Below are 20,096 nucleotides of genomic sequence, written 5' to 3'. Positions count from 1 at the left end.
CACCAGAACGGCGGAGCTTTGCCTGAATCTGGAGCGATCCTTTCTAGGAAAAGGAACCTGTGTGTGATTGTTGCCCCAGCGGAATCCGCCACTTCCCCTAAAGGCAATATTTGGTTGGGAACGGTCGAATCAGGGACAGAGGCCGATAGGAAGTCCCGCCTCGTCCATGGGAGGAACCAGGGAGAGAGCGATTCTGGGAAACCGAGTCCTCCTGCGGAAACCTTGGAGACCGGAGAGCGGTCCTGTCCGGTAGCCGCAAGTCCTGCAGGGAAATGCAGTCCGGAAAGGCCGCTGGCATAAACTCGCCGGAAGTGGAGGTTGAGGGAACCAATGGGCAGGAGGCGCAGGATGGGAAGGGGGCGGGGCATCCTGTAGGAGTCCGCTGGCTTCCTGGTAGCCAGGAAGGAGCGGAGCATATGCGGAAGTGGGAAGCTGCGGAGGAGCTCCGGGAGCTCGGGGTCTGAAGGGAGGGAGTCCTCTCGAAGGTCCGGTGCGTCTGCGTCCCCTTTCCCGCAGTTGTCGGCCTGGGGGCAGGCTCAAAACTTCCGTCACGGTGCCTCGAGCCTGGGGAGCTCCGGGAGGGGAGCTTGGGGAGTTTCTCATGGGGGAACGTGGCCAAGGTGGAGTTTGAGCTCTGGGTGGACTTTGGAGGCCCTGGGCACTTTAGGGCTGGAGAAGGCTTTCCACGTGATGGAGGGCAGGCTGAGGGAGGGGAGGCCGGCAGGGTCTTTTCCGGGCTTAGTGTCCATTTGGACTCCTTGTGTCACTGCCCTCTGCCTGACCTCCCTCCGAGAGCTGTTGCCTTTCGCCGGGCCTCCTGCCAGGGGGCTGAATCCCAGACTGGCTTTTGTTTCCCAGGCTTCCCCTGAGCATTCTCTGGTGGTTCCGTTCAAGAGCCCTCTCTCTCCTCAACCTTGCCTAGCTTGCGTCCTGTATCTAGGAGTCAGTTTGTAGTCTAGATAATGTGTGTGTGACTGAGGAGGGGGAATGCCGGAGAATGGGGAGGGGAGGGGGAGGCAGAAGAAAATAAGTAAGAGAGGGAAGGAAGTAGGCTTCCTGTTGAGACCATGTTCATTTCAAGCCTGACCCTCCCTGCTTCCTCCTTCCCTCTGTAGGGTGGAGTCTCTCTCCTAAGGGCAGGGCCAGGGCCTTTGTGACTCCTGTGGAGCCTCACTCTTGTAAATCCCTGTAGACCAGTTTGATGCCTAGGAAGAGAAGAGCAAGACCTCTCCCCCTCTGGGATCCTTCTCCCTGCCCAGCTCAGTCTGCAGAGGACCAAGGCCTGGCCCCAGCAGGGAGCCTGGAGCCAGAGGGAATGGCCCCTAGGAGCAGCAGCCCTCCTCTCCAGGTGAGTGCAGTCTGTGCACAGACATCAGCCAATGAGGCCATTGCCGTAGGCATAGAGGATGGTCTATGGAGCTGGCAATGTGGTCCTCCTGGAGCATTTCTTTACAAAAATAGGCATTCAAAGCCTTGTATGACCTACCTTTCCAGTCTTCTGACAGCTTTCTCCCCAGCATATACCCTTGACCCAGTGGCCCTGGCCTCCTGGCTTCTCTCAGCTCTAGGCATTTTCAGTGGCTGTCCGCACTCCTGCAATACTCTCCCTCCCCAGCTGAGACTCCTTTAAGTCCCAACCAACAACTGAAAAGCTGCAGGAAGTATTCTCTCACCACTGTGAATTCTTACTCCTTCCCTCTTCTAATTATGGCCTGTTTGCCCTGGACTTGGCTTGTTTTGTATATGTTGGTTTGCTTGATGTCTCCTCCATTGGATGGTGACCTCCTTGAGGGCTGGGACTGCCTTGTGCCTCTTTTTCTATCCCCGGTCCTGACCATTGGACCTGGTACATGATGGATGCTTAATAGATATGTATGGGATTGAAGTGACAGTTTCTAGTCCTTGAGGAGCCCTTGTCACATCACTCTCTTCTTCCCCTGCTGTCTTCTCTCTGTTCCTTTCCTGAATCTTCCCTTGTTGCCATGTAGAGCCACCAAAGGACCTTGTCCTGCAGGCAGGACAGGATGTCAGAAGACCGTGTCATTAATGCCCCCTGTCATCCTGTGCACTCTTACCTCCCCCAGAGTTCCTCCTTCATCCCTGTCTGCCTGTGGACTTTCAGAAAGAAATGTCTTCCTGGTCTGTCTGTTGTCCTCCACATTTATTCACTGCTCCTGCATTTCTTTAGTGTGGGTGTTTCAGAAGCAAATAATCTCTTCCTTTCTGGTTTCCTTTCTAGAAATGTTTCCAGCTCCTCTTCATTATTGAACATCTGCTTTTTGGCCCCTAATGTTAAGCTCCCATCTGCAGGATGGGTCACCCTGGGCTGCATCCTGATCTCCAGAGTGGTCTGGCTGCTTAACCTTTTTCCCCTCATGCTCTCCCACAGATCTACCTGCCTCACAGGTAGAACACCAACTTTCTCCCTGATTCTACAGGGAGATTCATTTAAGAGGAAGGTAATTCTCAGCTTTATTCTAATTGGTCATTGAAAATGCTTTTCTTGGAGCCTGGAAGAGATAAACCTGGCAAGGAGGTTAAGCAAACAAGCACCAAATAGGCAGTTTAGGAGTATAGAAAAATGTCCCTGGTGTAAAAGACAGTTTCCCTGGAGGGAATTAAAGGTGACTGTTTCATACCTAGCTCCCCTAATCACATGTTCTGTGTAGCACACTGCTTTGGGTTTCAGGAGTGTGAGGCATACCCGAAGAATTAGAATTAGGAGTATATAAGAGCAAGGCTTGATATTTGTTGAGCCTGTGGCTAGTCAGCCACTGGTGGCCCTCTGCTTCCAGGATGCTCTGAACTTGATGTGGATTCAGAACTTCTAAAGGCTGGTCAACTACAGGTTTAGAAGCTTCCTCAGTTGGAATGGCTGTAGCAGCCAGAGAATCTAATTGTTTTGAAAAACAGGCAACTGGCCTGGGGTCAGGTCTTAAGGATAGGATTAGGATTCCCAAAGCCTGTCCTCTCCTTTCATCAATGTACCAAGGTTTTTGCCTGGTCTGGGCCCCACTGGAGTGAGTCAGGGCCTTGAGTGGCAATTAATGGTTGCAGTGCCTCCCAAGCCTTGCTCATAATTGGATATTAAAGGTGATGGAGGGAAACTATGGCTGGGGTAGCAGAAGTAGCTTGGCCAGGAATTCCCTGATCCCAAACAATTGGCTCAACCCTCTCCCACACCTCTGAGGAAACATGAAGGTCTTGTAAACAGAGGGAAAAGGGAGTTATGAGGCGTAACTAGAGAAAATTGGCTTCCCAGTTTCACCATCACGTCTCTTCCCAACAAGAGGCAGGGCCAGAGGAGAGTGTAAGGAAGGAGTGTTCAAACAACGGATCCTTGATGCCCATGACCAAATGGGTCAAGAGGCATGTAGGGCCAGAGCAGTTAGTTAAAACAAGAGAACATAGCCATGATAAAGTGGGTAACCATACCTTCAGCCTCAACTTTGTCCAGGGCTCTGCAAGAGAGGTGAAGAAAGTGGGAGCACTGCCAAGCCCCAGGCTTTCCCCTCCTTCCGAGTCTTGAGAAGACTGGAGGACAGGGTACTGGGAGAAGGCCTCTACCAATTTTCCAACCTTGGGGACAATCCTGCCTCCAGGCTCCAAGCCGTCAACTTCCAGGTGACTGCTCAGACTATGTACCCCTTGAACTGGACCAATCGAGGGAGGTAGGGACAGCTCTACGCCCTTTGCCAGCAGGAAGCAATTTCAGAAGCTGAGACCTTCGCCCTTTATCCCAAAAGAATTTGTATCCTATTTGTTTGAGCAGGGAATGATGAGGGCACAGTGTCTGGGAACCCCCTTGAACCTGGAGTACAGTCTCTGGGCAACCCCCTTGAACTCTCCTTGTATCTTCCCACTTGATCTGGCCTTGGCCTGAGGCTATAACCTTATATTACCTAGCCTTGCCCTTTATTGTCCAGCTACTTCCCACCCTTGATACTATCAATATCCATGCCTTTAATCCCATTCTCTTGGTTCCTGGAGTCTGACCTCATCCCAGTCCCATCAAGCTCCTCCTTAGACTCCTCAAGACCCTCCCTAAACCCCTCCTCTAGTCACCCCAGACCACCCCTCAATCCCTCCCACAATCTTTGTATATATAAGTCTCATCATGCTTCCATGAAGGCACTCAAATTCAATCTAGCTCAGTAGATTGAATCTGGCCCTCTTGTGAAAACAGGCATCACAAAGGGTGGGATTTCTTAACACAGCCCATTATGGTGAATCCCTAATAAACTTTGTCTTTTTCCTTGGAAAAAAAAGAAAATGCTTTTCTCAAAATTCAATAGGGCCCTTAATGACCATTGTTTTAGGAGTTGACTCTATCTAATCCCTTCTCTGCACTTGAGTTTTGTTCTATTAATTAATGAGGGTTGGACTATTAAAATCTGAAGTTTCCTTCAGCTCTACATTCTATGACTTTTAATGATTTAGGGGTTGGTGACATTCAAGGACGTGGCAGTAGACTTCACCCAGGAGGAGTGGGGCCTTTTGGACCATGCTCAGAAGGAATTGTACAAGGGGGTCATGCTGGAGAACGCCCAGAACCTGCTCTCCTTAGGTAAGGACATTTCCTCTGGTAACATTGAGTCTGCAATCAAAGGAATATCTTCATCCCCTGGTGTGCAGGGTTTGGAGCTCTGATCAGTTATTAGAGAGAGACAAGTGTTGGTCTCCTGTCCTGCTGCTTATTTTTTTTTTGGAAGATGGAAGGGAGGGCAATTGGGGTTAAGTGACTTGCCCAAGGTCACACAGCTAGTAAGTGTGTCAGGTGTCTGAGGCTGGATTTGAACTCAGGTGCTCTTGACTCCAGGGCTGGTGTTCTACTCACTGCGCCACCTAGCTTCCCCCTGAAGCTTTCTTTTACCCCTTCTAGGCAGCTTCAGGTGAGTGTGGAAAAATCTCAGACCTGGAAGCAATCTCAGGGTTATTTGATCTCACCTGCACCTGGACATGAATTCTGTCTGCCAAGTTTCTGAAAGCTGCTCGAGTGGCTTTTCCTTACAAGCCCTTCCTCTATGGGTGGGTCTGGGATCTGGAATTTTTTTTTTATTTTAAGAAGCATCAATCTGTAGCTCCCAACTTCTTGTCCCTGGTACAGTGAGTTTGTCCTTAATCTTCCTTCGTATTGCTCTTCAGTACCAGCACAGATGGTGGGAAAGGAAGGGAAGGTAAGAGGCATTTATTCTCACTTCCTATTTGCCAGGTCTTCAGCCAAGGACCTTCTTTACAATATTATGTCACTTTATCCTCCCAATGACCTTCCTGGTTGGGTGATGTTATTCTCCCCATTTAACAATTGAGGAAACTCAATTTTAAGAGACTTGTCCAGGGACATAATCTAGTAGCTGTCTGAGGCTGGATTCAGGCTCTGGCATGCCTCACTATGGGCCCAGGACTCTCTCCAGCACCATCAGCTGCCTCTAACTTCTGGAGAATAAAAAATGTGCAATGAGTCCATCCTTATACGAAGATGTACCAAGGCCACATTTTCTGAATCCAGCCTGGTTCCCTGATCTTCTTCCCCAATTATGCCGAAAGCTCAGGAAAGAAATGCCATGAGACTATCCTTCAGGAGTCCTGGGAACCACCCTCAGGTCCTTCCTTACATGACCCTGGCATTGCCAGGAATAAGAATCTGGCCAAGAAATAGAATTTGGACCAACTAGGCTTTATGGAGTTTGCCAACAGGAGACTCTCACCTGAAGAGGTAGAGATGCCCCAAATGAGCAGTACATGTGGTTTCTACAGGTTTCAGGGAGTAAGGAACAGGGAAGGAGGACAGTGCAGAAGGTGGCTCATCTGGGTCCCTGTTCTGTGACTCCAGTCTGGTCTTGCATAGTAACTCTTTTTAGCCTTAATTGGAATTGGGAGTTTCTATCAGAAAGGGACTTGACAGGATGGGGGGCAGAAGTTTGACTCTTTCTCATAACAGGTGGTTCAAAAGCATAATGTGGCATATCCTGTTCTGGGTTGCTTGCATTACAAGTGCTAATGGATGAGTATAGGGTCACATGTGTGAACATAATAGTGTGAATCTCAAAGTGGAGCAGCTCTGGGTCTGAGCACCTTTCCCTAAAGAGAACTAAATGACAAGTTTGCCTCCATGCTTATCCCTGACTCCCCATGCCCAGGGCTGCCAGTTCCCAGAGAAGACGTGATCTCTTACTTTGAGCAAAGGGAAGCACCATGGATGCTGGAGCAAGAGGGCCTGAGGAGCTGCGGTCCAGGTGAGTGAGGTGAAAGCGGGTCTATGAGAGCTGGGATTACAAGATGTGTTCTGGTGAAGCAAACGCTACATTTGGAGCAGGAAGGACTGACTTGGAATACTTTTTAGCTATCTCTCAGTGGCAGCTTCATGGGTCAGTCACTGAGCCATTGGGCCTCAGTTTCTCCATCAGTAATAATAGGGGTTTTGATTCCATGGCCTTTCACCTTCCTTCCAGGAATCGATATATAATTCACAAAAAAGTCATTGTTTGGAATTTGGGGGCATGGAATTCTGAAAGTATAAAAGGGGTTAAGGTATCCTATATGAGCTCTTTCCTAGACCTTCTTCAAGTTAACCAACGTCTGAGTGCCTGCTCTGTTCCAGACCCTGTACAAAGGACTGAGCACATAAATAAATGCAAAAGACTCCCCCTACTCCCGTGGAGCTCAGTCTGGCGGGACAGAGAACATGCCCACAACTATGTAGAGACTCACTATAGACAGGAAAACTTGGAGCTAGTCAAGAGAGGAAAGGCCCTGATTTCAGAAGGACTGAGAAAGGCTTATTGTGGTAGGTAGGCTTTAGCTAGAGATTGAGGGAAGCCAGCAAGAACGTTGTAAGCAACAGGGATGTCAACAAAACCCCACAGAGTCTGAAGGTGGAATGACCTGTCCCCAGAACAGAAAGGAGGCCCAGACAAATGGATTATCTCATGTATGGAGGCACTCAGAGTAGAAGGGAGAAAGAATACTGGAAGAGTAGGTGAGGGGTATGTGATAAAGTGCTTTCACAACCCTAGAGAGGGTTTTATGTTTCATGTTTCACCGGAGACCCACTGGAGGCTAAATACATGGTGACATGGGGAGGTGAGATCTGAAGGAAGATGAACTTGATAACTGGATTGAGGCTTAGACTAGACTGGGAGGAGAATTGAGGCAGCTGGACCAACCAGCAGACTCTGACCCTATGTGAGGTGTGATGACAGAGGTCTGAACCAAGAATGTGACAATATGGAGACTGAAAGGAGTTCTGGAATGATGCCACAAAGGTGGAATCAAGAGGACTCTGCAAGAGATTGAACATGGGGTTCAGGAGTGTGAGTGTGTGAGAGTTGATGTGGAAGGCATGACATTTCATTTCTGAGCCTGGACTATTCGGAGGATGTGGGAGGGTTGGAGGAAAGAGAATGAGTTTCCTTTTGGATGTGGTAGAAGTAAAACCTAGAGAGAGCAATGTTGCTAAAATCTAGGGAGGAGAGGATCAAAAAGAAGGGGGGAACTGACAGTGTCAAAGCCTGCAAAGAAGTCAAAAAGTATCATGATTAAGAAATGGCCATTGAATTTTAGCAGTTTGGAGATTATTGGTAATTTTTGAGAGATCTGTATCATTTAAACAATAAATTCCAGAGGTTGAGTGCATAGTTGTTTTTTCCCACTCTTGTAAATCCCCAGTTTATTATAAAGTTGAAATAAAGATGGTATCCCCATAGAGAAAGAACTGATAAATAGAAATATGCTTAGATTAATTTTACATAGATATACCTATTTGTGTCTTATTGTGACCTAATTTTGGGCAGTGTGGCAAGGTAGAAAAAAAGCAAGGAAAATAGAAAAGAGTTTCAAAGAAATCCAGGGAAAACAGTTGAAGACAGGAAATGGGAATGCCCATCTCTGACTCTTTAGTTATAAAATGGAGGAAAGATATTGGCCACCATTTCATGGCAGTAGATGGGTGAAATGAGAGTGTTTTAAGGATTAGAGACAAATTATATCATTTGCGGTAAAAAAGAGAGTGATCAGTGTGGGAGAGAGTGAAAGTTGGTGACAAAATGGAGATACTGGAGGAGGAATACATGGAGGTAGATGAGGGGGCAGAATAAGATCATTTGCACATGTAAGGGAATTTTTTTACCAAGGAGAATTATCTTTCTATATGAAATAGCAAGGCAACAATTAAAATATAGACGATAATTGTCACCATTGCACCATGTGATGTGTGGGTCAAAGAGAAGACTTCTGATTTATGACAGATGAGGAGGCTAAGAAAGCCCTTGATAAATGACTAGTTTTTTTCCACTGGTTGGGAGGGAAGTGGTAGCAAGCCATGATGGAGGGTTGGAGATGGATGAAAAGACTTGGAAGAGCTACTGCAGTGAGTAGCACAGGGAGTCAATCAGGGAGATGGCAAAGGATTGCCTTGCCCAATGAGAGCCCCACTGACATTACATAGCCTAAATTGGTAGTAGATCTGGCAGCCTGGTTTCATGATTTTCTCTCTACATTTAGCAGCATCAGAGGAGGAGAGATGGCTGCTCCCTTACTCAGGAGTCTTCTAAGGCTAAGCTTTGCATAAATCAACAGCCCAAGTCCCTTTCCAAATTTCTGTGGCTATACTGTGTATGCCCATTCTTGGAGAATCATTGGCCAGGTCCTTGCATGTGACCACCACATCAGTTTAGGGAGCTGGGAGTTCCCACAGGTGTCCTATGGCAGGAGAGCCTTAAGGAAGGTAGAAAAAAGCCTCCGTACTCTTGAATATTGGTTCCTATCTAGCCCTCACTGCTGCAAGAATGGCAACCCAAGTGAGATCTTGATCTGGTAATTTCAGGTTTGATGAGATGTGGTTACAAGGTTGAACAAGAAGGAGAGAACTACTCCGGTGCAATGATAGACAACCACCAAGTGTTTTTGCATGCCTGTGACCATTTGCACATTAATGTCCAATCTTCCTGGAAGTTTGGAAACAATTTGATGTCAAGTTGAGAAACTGAAAGAATATGTTGCACTTGGTCAAAAGCAGAGTTTGAGATACCCACTGTGGACCACTGTTAAGGTAGAAACATACACATTCTTCTTATCCCAGGAGATAATTATCTTTGTAACCTAATTGGATGATTATTTACCACTTAAGGTGCCACTGACAAATTTTAGGTCAAATCCCTTGGACAACTGCCTCAGTCCTTCAAGGGGTTGCTGAACCTTTGAAGGGGAAGGAGTACAAGAAGACCAGGAGTGAATCATGCTGTCCACTTCTGTACCAAAGGGTGATAGAGTCCAATTCCTGTATGAGACACATATTTTCAGAAATGACCAATGCTATGTATTTTTTAAAATTGTGCTTTATAGAAAGCTTTTAATTTTATTTTAGTGGGCAGAGGCATTTAATGATAATTTTTAAAAAGAAGTAAGTCATGGCTATCTCAAGAAATTAATGGGTTAGAACAAAATCTCTTAAGCCTCAGGTAAATACATAAAAGTGTTGGTACTCTGAATGTAAACGCAGATAATGCTACAGAAAAAATAAGATTGAAACTGATCCCTAGGGAAATTAGGTTCTGATTACTCATAGAGTAGATCATGAAATAATTTGAATCTTTAGTATATGTGCACCAAATGGCACTGTATCTATGGACAAAGAACTGAAAGTGCTGACAATGAAAGGGAAAGGGAAAGATTGAAAATGGAGATCGATTTTTCAAGTGCTCTTGACAGAGTAGACCCACTCACAGGGTTCAAATTGTAGTCCAAGCTGTTAGGATTTAGGTCAAGTCACTCAGCCATTCGGAGCTCATGGTCTGACTTGTGAATGTGATGAGAGTGATGGCCCTAACTGTGTCACAGGTTTTTGTGAGGATCCAATATAAATTCATGCATGAAGCACTTTGGAAATTAAATCATTGTTGGGATGTGAGCCAAGGGCATTTTAAAATCATTGTTTCTTCCCTTTTAAGATGTTTCTCTTTGCCGGAGAAAATAGGGAGTAACTTTTTTCGTTCTGCCTATGAAAGTAAGAGGTTATAAATGTGTGTGTGTTTGTGTGTGTGTATGTGTGTGTGTGAGTTTGTGTGTGTACTATTTGTTTTATTGTTGGCTTTTTTTTTCAGAACGAGAGATCAGCTTGGAAATGAAGGAAACTGCTGTAGAGCTACCCCAAAGATTCATGAGTGATGTCCCCTCTGACTTCAGTTGGAGAGAAGTCTGCACAACACCTGAGAATATCCTAACTGTGGAGAAATATGACTGTAAACAGTGTGGAACGGGCTTTAGAGGGAAAAGATGTCTTATTGTACATGAGAGAATCCACACTGCAAAAAAACCTAATGAATGCAATCAATGTGGAAAGGCTTTTAGATCGAAGTACGGTCTTATTGTACATGAGAGAATCCACACTGGAGAGAAACCTTATGAATGTTTTCAATGTCTAAAAGCTTTCACACAGCGGGCTCATCTTATTAGACATCTACCAACACACGCTAGAGAGAAAGCTTATGAATGTAATCATTGTGGAAAACCTTTTCAATCGTGGGAGAGTCTTACTCTACATGAGGGAATCCACACTGGAGAGAAATCTTTTGAATGTTATCAATGTGGAAAAGCTTTGAAATCAAGGGAGAGTCTTACCCGACATCAGAGAATCCACAGTGGAGACAAACCTTATAAATGTAATCAATGCGGAAAGTCTTTTACATGGAAGGATGGTCTTACTAAACATGAGAGAACACATACAGGAGAGAAACCTTATGAATGTTACCAATGTGGAAAAGCTTTTATACAACAGGCTAATCTTACTAGACATCTGACAACACACACTAGAGAGAAACCTTATGAATGTAATCAATGCGGAAAAGCTTTTAAATTGAGGGAAAGTCTTACTCGACATCAGAAGATCCACACTGGAGAGGCTTTTCAATCATGGGACAGTCTTACTCTACATCAGAGAATCCATACTGGAGAGAAAGCTTATGAATGTGATCAATGTGGAAAAGCTTTTAAATGGAGGGACAGTCTTACTCTACATCAGAGAATCCACACTGGAGAGAAACCATATGAATGTGATCAATGTGGAAAAGCTTTTAAATGGAGGGAAAGTCTTACTCTACATCAGAGAATCCACACTGGAGAGGAACCTTATAAATGTTATCAATGTGGAAAGACATACAGATGGCAAGAAAGTCTTGTTGAACATCAGAGAATCCACACTGGAGAGAAACCGTATAAATGTGATCAATGTGGAAAGGCTTTTAGAGGTAGAAGGTCTCTGCGTGAACATCAGAAGAGAGAAACATTATTAATGTAATCAACGTGCAAAGGCTTTTACAAGGAAGGCTTGTCTTACTGTATATCAGAGAAACCACACTGGAATGAAATCCTATGAATGTGATCAATGTGGAAAAACTTAAATGGTGAAACAGTCTTACTGTACATCAGAGAATCAACACTGGAGAGAAAACGTATGAATGAAATCATTGTGGAAAAACTTATACATCTAGGGACAGTTTTCTTCAACTTCAAAAGATCCAGATATGTCACCAAGGCAATATTCACAATAGTTGTGATCATTCTATGTCAGCATGGTTCTGTTTCACGAAATATAACAGACTCTCCACATAGAAGACAGAAGAAGCAAAACATTTATCAAACACCACACAACCAAATCCCAAAACCAGTAGCTCCATCCAGGCAGGAAGGAAATTAATATACATAATCACAGCAGAGAACCACTCTATCCGAAAGCCTCCACCCTGCTGCTGCTGAGGCCTTCCCACAAACTCACAGCACAGCTAGCTTGCCTCCTCTCTCTCCCTCTAACTGCTCTTAGCATTTCCTGCTCCACTCTTTGTAGTTCCCCTTGTTCAGCAAGCTCCTCCCACCACATGTGACTTGGGCTTCCTGTGATGTAAGCAGGTCACATGGTCTTACTAATGTATGGGGAAGATCTTCAAATTCACATTACAATTCATTCAGCCCCAAGATCTTTCTTATCCATGACATAGGTCAGTAGGAGTTTTGGGATAACTGGTGTCAACAGAACTTTACAACAGGATAACAGGGATAACACAAACTAAGAACTCAAAACAATATCATCATTGCCCTCTCAAATGAATGTGGCTCAAAATCTTAGACTAAGGGATGAACATTGTGTCATCCATAGCTTGTTTCTGCTCTAATTGGATCTAGAGCTGTCCCTGCCTCAAGGTCAAGAGAGTCCCATTTGAGAGGTCAGTTCTTTAGCTTGGTGGACCCCAGGTCCAGGGATGACACATCACAGACGTCATATCCAGGGGTGACATCAGGGGATGACATCCACCTCAAACTATCAGGCATCTGCAGGTGGAGGGTACTAAGCCTACAGGAAACAAATTTAGGAAACAAGTTTGACATATTGTAAGGGCAAGGAAAGTGGGCCTTTTTTGCTCTTTTTTCTTTTGGAGTTCTAATTCTCAGAACTGAGGCAATCAAATGCCTTTGATGGAATCAAGAGTCTTTGATGACCTGATGAAGTCACAAGAGAGCCGAAACCACACGAGTTTGAGTCACATGGTTGTGATGCCCTCTGACCCTGAAGAAGTGTGTATATACTCTGAGGTTAGCATTTGGCTTTGGGGCTCACTCGTTGGAAGAGTGTTTGTGTGATTTGGCCAGACGAGACTCTGGGTGGCCAGTAAGGAGCACCCCCCCCCCACCCCCATCTTTAAAAACCCAGATGTTAGTGCTTTTTCCTCTGGTAACTTTATGTATTGCTATGGACAGACAGAAGGCCTGTTTGCTGATATGTGTTATTTGCTCTGTTTATATAATTTTTGCTTGTAATTCCTATTTGTATTGTCTCTGAAGTTGAGGGTGCTGACTTTTTCCCCTGAACTAAGTGAACGCCATATATATGTTTAATTAAAGTGAGATTGTAAACCTCTTGGAGTTGCTTTCCTTCAGAAAAGCAGATGAGAGCACCTGTTCTAGCAGCCCTCCTGTGTGCTGGTATTGTTGATCAGGAGCTGCAAGCAAAATTATTGTTACACAGATAAAAAGACAGAAAGAAACAAGCAAACCACAACCAGAAGCAGGGTACTTCTGGAGTCCATAAACTCATTATCATAGTCTCATTCACCAGAGAATACATGAGTCAAGGGTACAATTTGGTAATCATCTTCTCCTGAATAAATAACTGTTACAGTACTATCTTTTCCACATGCTATAATTTCTGCAGCCTTTGGAACATCATATGTTTCACGTTTAACCCATGCTTTAGCTCCTCATTTTATTCTGTCAGTAGAACCAAACCCTTCATTTCCTTGGCTAGTCATTTTGCAAGGAGGGTGAGTTTTCACAAGGAATAATAATCACTTGAACTATTCTGTCACTTTTACATAACTGTATGGGTTCTTCACCTACATTTTGGAATGTCACAATAATTTCTCCTTGATAATTTGAATCTGTCACCCCAGTAGTCACTCCAGCCAGTGCCTGGATTCCTTGAGCTGCTAAGCCTGATTTAGATAGTATCTGCCTGGAATACTTCTTAGGGATTCTGATACATGTTTTAGTAGAGATAGTTGTTATTTCTTTTCTATCCAACCCAAAGTCCTCTAAACAATGTAAATCATATCCTGCTGAACCAGGTGTTGCTGCATTTGGTACTGGAACATCTTACGTCACAGTCTAATACTCAGTATTTGAGATCTTATGTGTTTCTTGTTTTCTAATTTGCAGATTTTGGGTCATCATTCTGACTAATGATGTACTTCCTCCTAATGGCCTGTTACTCAAAATATGTAAAGCTGTGAACAAATTATCCTTTCAATGTTGGTATGAATTATTAGAACTTGACAAATCTTACAGATCTTGAACCCTTGTATCCAAGTGAATCATACCTTCAAGGAGACCAGGGAATAGGCTGAGCCCCAGCACAGATTAAAGAAACACAGACGGAATTATAGACTGCACATGTTCATCTTGAGTATATATTGGAAAAACGGATCAAATCCTATAACTAGGGCAATGATGGATACTGGGGTAGAGGTTGACCTGAATTATGGAAACCCTGACAGATTTAAGCATGGATCTGCTATTACCATCACCGGACTGGGAGGCTTATCAGCCAAACAAGTCAAACTACTGATGAAAATTGGCTAAGAAAGAATATGCTGTGGTCATTGTGTCCATCTCTGAATACATCATTGGAATAGATATATTGAAAGGTATGACGCTGAACTTGCCTGAGGGGAGATACCAATTTGCAGTAAGGAAGATAGGAATTAATACAGTTTTAGTGGGAAAAATAAAAATGGACTCAATCACTTTACCGAAACTTCTGAAGTAATTACTTTGTAGCAGCTTTGTGTGCCAGGTAGGCAAGATGTAATTGCCAATACTGTAAAGGAATATGTTGAAGCAGCAGTGTTAGTCTCAATGGAGTAATCCTCTATGGCCAGCATGAAAGTCAGATGGAACATGGAGAATGACTGTGGACTATAGACAGTTGAATAAAGTGACTCCTGCCTTGTATGCTGCTGTTCCAGATAATGTTACCTTAATAGAAATTATGCAGAAATATGGGGATTGGCATGCAGTTATTGATTTGGGCAATGCTTACGTTATGGTCCCAATAGACTCCAAACAATGTGATCAGTTTGCTTTCATGTGGCAAGGCTGAAAATATACTTTCACATGCTTGCCACGAGGATATCTGCATAGCCCAAGTATTTGGGATGGGATTATGGCTAAACATTTGGATGAATTGAAGTTACCTGATGTACAGCTTACTCACTACATAGATGATATTTTCATACAGTTAGAAACTAAAAGAAGTGGAGAAGACTTTGATACTTTTATTTCTGTGTATGAAAAGCAAAGGATGGGAAATTGACCTTGAAAGATTCAAGGCCCAGCTCAAACTGTAAAATTTTGGGGTATACAATGGAATAAAGGACTGGAAGAAATTCTCCCACAAACTCGACAGAAGATCCAGAATTTTCCTATCCCCACCAGTAAGAAAAGCCCAAAAGGTCATAGGATTGTTTAGATATTGGAGATACCACATTCTACATTAGGACAGATTTTGAAACACTTACATAAAGTTACCAGGAGAACATGAATTTGATTGGGGACTTGAACAGAGTAAAGATTTCGAAGAAGCCAACGATGCTATAAAATTGGCTCTGGATTTATGTAAAGTGGCCCAGTGGAATTACAAGTGATTGTACAGGCTGACTATGTGAATTGGAGTTTATGGCAGAAACAATAAAGGTACCCTTAGGATTTTGGTCAAGGAAAGTACCTTCATCTGGAATACAGTATACACCTTTTGAAATGCAGTAGTTAGCTGCATGTTGGGCTTTGGTACACACTGAACACCTGACTCTGGGCCATGAAATGATATTAAGGCCTAGGATCCCAATTATGAGTCAAGTAATGAGTACCTCAGCATCTCACCGATTTGGACATGCACAAGAGGCTAGCATAATTAAATGGAAATGGTATGTTCAGAATAGATACAAAACTGGCAAAAGTGGAGTTTCTTCTCTACATGAATCTATTGCAAATATAGACATTGATGGAAATGACAAATCCCCTGAACCAGTACAACAGTTGGTATAATCCTTGGTAAAATGGAATGACAAACGTGATGGATTGACTGAAGGGCAGAAGAAACATGGATGGTTTAGAGATGGGACAGCAAAATATTTGGGCCATAAAAGACATTGGAAATCATAGCCTATAATCCATGTACTAAGTGGACTTTGGAAAGCACTGAGATAGGTGGAAGTGGTGCTGAACTTATGGTAGTACATCAAGCTATTAAAAGAGAAAGGAGGCCAGTGTCACATATTCACTGATTTATGGGCAGTAACTAATGGCTTAGCTACATGGATACCAATGTGGAAAAAATCAAAATTGGGAAATTCATAGTAAAGTTTAGGGCAAAGAATTATGGGAAGATACATGGGACATGTCTTTGGTTGGTCATCTGTCAGTTTTTCATGTAGATGCTCACATGACCCTCACTATGCTAGAACATGAGTACAACACACATGCTGATAAACTAGCAAAGATTGCTACTGAATATATTGTCCCTACTCTGACACCAGTTGATGATCTGGCACTAGCCAAATGGATCTACCAAACGGCCAGCCATTTAGGGGTCCAGGCACACACCAGTGGGCACAAGATTGAGGTATTAGTATCTCTTATTCATTGTTAAAGCAGAGGAATGTCATATATGTCAGCTGGGAAAGGAATGAACTGTCCCTTGGGTAGTAACTGGAGAAATAGCAAGGGGAAAAATTCCAGCCCAGATTTGGCAGATAGATTATATTGGCCCACTACCCCAAGATAAAGGATGCAAATTTATATGTACTTGTGTTGACACCTATTCAGGTGTACTAGTGGCTTGTCCTTTTAAGAATGCAACCCAGAACAACATCTGTAAAACTCTTACTATTATAAGTCTACATTATGGAACCCCAGTTCAGATTCAAAGTGACACTGGGTCACATTTCAAAGGTAATAAGATGAAGAGATATTGTGTACTGAACAATATAGAGTGGATACATCATATTCCATATGCATCTGGGTTGATAGAAAGAATGAATGGATTATTGAAAGGACAGTTAAGATAAGTTCAACATTGGAAGGATAATTTGTTCGCTCCTTTATGTAATTTGAATAATAGATCATTAGGGGGAAGTATACCTCTAGCCAGAATGATGAGCCCAAATCTGCCAACTAGAAAACAGGAAACACATAAGAGTCAAAGTAGTGAGTATTGGGCCGTGGGAGAAGGTGTCCCACCAGCGTATCCAGGAATAACTGGATTGGCAGGATTTGATTTAGGTTGTTTAGAGGAGCTTTGCTTGGATAGAAAAGAGATTTAAAAAAAAAATCTCTGCTGGGCTATGTATGAGAATCCGTAAGAATCATTTTGGATGGATATTACCTAAATTGGGATCAGTAGCTGAGGGAATAAATGTATTAGCTGGAGTGATAGATTCTAGTTATCAAGGAGAAGTTATTGTGGCACTCCAGAATTTAGGTGAAGAACCTATACAGTTGTGTAAAAATGATAGAATAGTTCAACTGATTATTATTCCTTGTGAAACAATACCCCTTGTTCAAAGTGACCCTCCTTCCAAAATCACTATCAGAGCAAAGGAAGGAATTGTTTCTACTTAATAGAACAAATTTGTGAACTAAAGTGTGGGTAAAGCTGAAGCCAGAAGATATTCCAAAGGCTGCAGAAAGTATAGCACATGGGAAAGATAACACTCTAACAGTGGTTTACCTAGGAGAAAATAGTTATGAAATTGTGTCCTTGACTCATGTATTCTATTGTGAATTAGGCTATGATAGTCTCTGTTTCTTTTTGGATTTTGTCTGTTAAGTATGTTTATGAGATTTGTTTCCCACAGTCTTAGTACCATCCACCTGCAGATGCCTGATTGCTTAAGCCAGATGTCACTCTCTGTTGTGTTCGGATGTCACCCCTGGACCTGTCCACTACTGTGATGTGTCATCCATCCCTGGACCTGTTGTCAACTGAGTTATGGATACCAGCTTGCTAAAGAACTGACCTCTTGAATAGGACTCTTTTTCTCTTGGGTCAGGGATAGCTCTTTGTGCAATTTCAGCAGGAAGAAGCTTTGGAGGATGAGACCTTCACCCCTCACCCCAAGATTTCGAGCTCCAACCATTCTAGAGGGAATGATGACATTGTTTTGTATGCTTATCTTGTGTTATCCCTGTTATATTGTTGTGTAAAGTTCTGTTGACAGTAGTTATCCCAAAACTCCCCTTGCCCTATTAATGGATAAGAAAGATCTTGGGGCCAACTGTAATAGCAATTTAGATTTGAAGATCTTTCCCACCCATTAATAAGCCATGTGACCTGCTTACATCACAGGAAGCCTAAGTCACGTGTGGTTGGAGGAGCTTGCTGAGAGGAAAAGGAAGTTGTGTCACAGCAAATGCTGAGAGAGAGGAGAGAGAGAGAGCTGTTGTGGCTGTTAGAGATGAGGTAACACAAGTAGACCTCTGATAACTGAAGAGACTGCGACGCTTGTACTGTGAGTTTTTTGTGGGGAAGACCCCAGCAGGGGGTCAGAGAGGTTTCGGCATAGCAAGGCTCCATGTTGTGATATGATGTAGCTAATGCTTCGCGGTTGTGATGGATTGGGTCGGTGGCTTATGGGACATGGTTCTCTGTGGTCTGAATAAATGGTTTACTTCTACCTTCTATGTGGAGGGTCTTGTATACTTTGTGAAAGAGAACCACAGAGGCATTTTGACAATTTCCATCTCCATCGTTATTATTGCCGTACTGTTTCAATGTCCCAACCCCCTTTCCTTTGCTCCCTTGATTCCTGTGCTTTCTAGTGTTTTAATGGGAATGGGTGTTGTATTTTGTCAAAAGCTTTTTCTGCATAATTATGTTCATATAGTCCCTGGGTTTGTCTTGGCAGATAGTCTCCAAATATTTTACAGTGTCTACAGTAACTTTGAATGGAATTTCTCTTTGTATCTCTTGCTGTTGGGCTTTGTTAGTAATGTATAGGAATGCCGAGGATTTACGTGGGTTTATTTTATATCCTGCAACTTTGCTAAAGTTCTTTATTATTTCAAGTAGTTTTTTACTTGATTCTCTAGGATTCTCTAAGTAAACCATCATACCATCTGCAAAGAGTGATAATTTAGTTTCTTCTTTGCCTATTCTAATTTCTTCAATTTCTTTTTCTTCTCTTATTGCTACAGCTAACATTCCTATTACCAAATTGAATAATAGGGGTGTTAATGGACATCTTTGTTTCACCCCTGATCCTGTTGGGAATGCATCTAGCTTATCCCCATTACAAGTAGTGTTTTTCATTGGTTTTAGGTAGACGCTGTTTATAATTTTAGGAAAAAAAAAGAAAGAAGAAAACCAAATTACCAGTATCAAAAATGAAAAGGGTGACTTCACCTCCATTGGAGAGGAAATTAAAACAATAATTAGGAATTATTTTGCCCAATTGTATGCCCATCAATTTGACAACCTTAGGGATATGCATGAATATCTACAAAAATATGCATTGCCCAGGTTAACAGAAGAGGAAGTAAAATTCCTAAATAACCCCACCTCAGCAAAAGAAATTGAGCAAGACATCAATGAACTCCCTAGGAAAGAATCTCCAGGGCCAGACGGTTTTACATGTGAATTTTATCAAACATTTAAAAAACAGTTAATTCCTCTACTTTATAGACTATTTGGGAAAATAGGCGAAGAAGGAGTCCTACCAAACTCTTTATGACACAAATATGGTACTAATACCCAAACCAGGAAGAGTGAAAACAGAGCAAGAAAATTATAAACCAATTTCCCTAATGAATATTGATGCAAACATTTTAAATAAAATATCAACAAAAAGACCACAGCAACTTCTCAGAAGAATAATACACTACAACCAGGTAGGATATATTCCAGGAATGCAAGACTGCTTCAATATTAGGAAAACTATGAGCATAATTGATCATATCAACAACAAAATAGCAGAAAACGTATGATCATCTCGATAGATGCAGAAAAAGCCTTTGACAAAATACAGCACCCATTCCTATTAAAAACACTAGAAAGCATAGGAATAAATGGAGCCTTCCTTAAACAGGGTCCATTTTTGTGTATGTGCCATGTACCACTGAGATAAAGGTATAGTCCTTTCTATCCCCATTCAGTTTTTTCCAGAGGTCTATCATATCTACCTTTTCTAAAATTCTGTTCACCTTCTTAACCTCTTTCTTGTTTATTTTGAGGTTAGATTTATCAAGTTCAAAGAGGGAGAGGTTGAGGGTCCCCACTAGTACAGTTTTGCTGTCTATTTCTTCCTGAATCTCCCTTAACTTCTCCTGTAAGAAACTGGATGCTATACCACTTGGTGCATATATGTTAAGTAATGATATTACTTCATTGTCTATGGTGCCTTTTAGCAGGACATAGTTTCCTTCCTTATCTGTTTTAATTAGATCTATCTTTGCTTTTGCTTTGTCTGAGATTAGGATTACCACCCCTGGTTTTCTTACTTCCATTGAAGCATAATATATAAGTAAAGCATTACAGACTGATTAGAAGGCCC

General features: G+C 42.9%; 1 protein-coding gene across 4 annotated transcripts; it reads left to right on the top strand.

The window, feature by feature from the left end:
* Window positions 1-354: 354 nt before the first annotated feature.
* LOC118854434 (zinc finger protein OZF-like) lies at window positions 355-12,907 on the top strand. Of its 4 annotated transcripts, XM_036764819.1 has the most exons (6): window positions 355-490; window positions 1,116-1,348; window positions 2,240-2,459; window positions 4,441-4,567; window positions 6,141-6,236; window positions 10,101-12,907. In XM_036764819.1, the coding sequence occupies exons 3-6, from the start codon at window positions 2,376-2,378 to the stop codon at window positions 11,291-11,293; spliced, it is 1,500 nt and encodes a 499-aa protein (XP_036620714.1). In that variant the 5' UTR covers window positions 355-490; window positions 1,116-1,348; window positions 2,240-2,375; the 3' UTR covers window positions 11,294-12,907. The 4 variants fall into 4 exon arrangements, with proteins under 4 accessions (XP_036620714.1, XP_036620691.1, XP_036620706.1 ...); XM_036764796.1 differs by lacking the exon at window positions 2,240-2,459 and having other exon boundaries at window positions 10,101-12,595; XM_036764811.1 differs by lacking the exon at window positions 2,240-2,459 and having other exon boundaries at window positions 437-485; window positions 1,193-1,348; window positions 10,101-12,595.
* The last annotated feature ends 7,189 nt before the right edge of the window (window positions 12,908-20,096 follow it).

Source organism: Trichosurus vulpecula, chromosome 1 (assembly GCF_011100635.1).
Source record: "Trichosurus vulpecula isolate mTriVul1 chromosome 1, mTriVul1.pri, whole genome shotgun sequence".
In the NCBI taxonomy this organism is placed as follows: domain Eukaryota; kingdom Metazoa; phylum Chordata; class Mammalia; order Diprotodontia; family Phalangeridae; genus Trichosurus; species Trichosurus vulpecula.
This window is presented reverse-complemented; position numbering and strand designations above follow the sequence as displayed.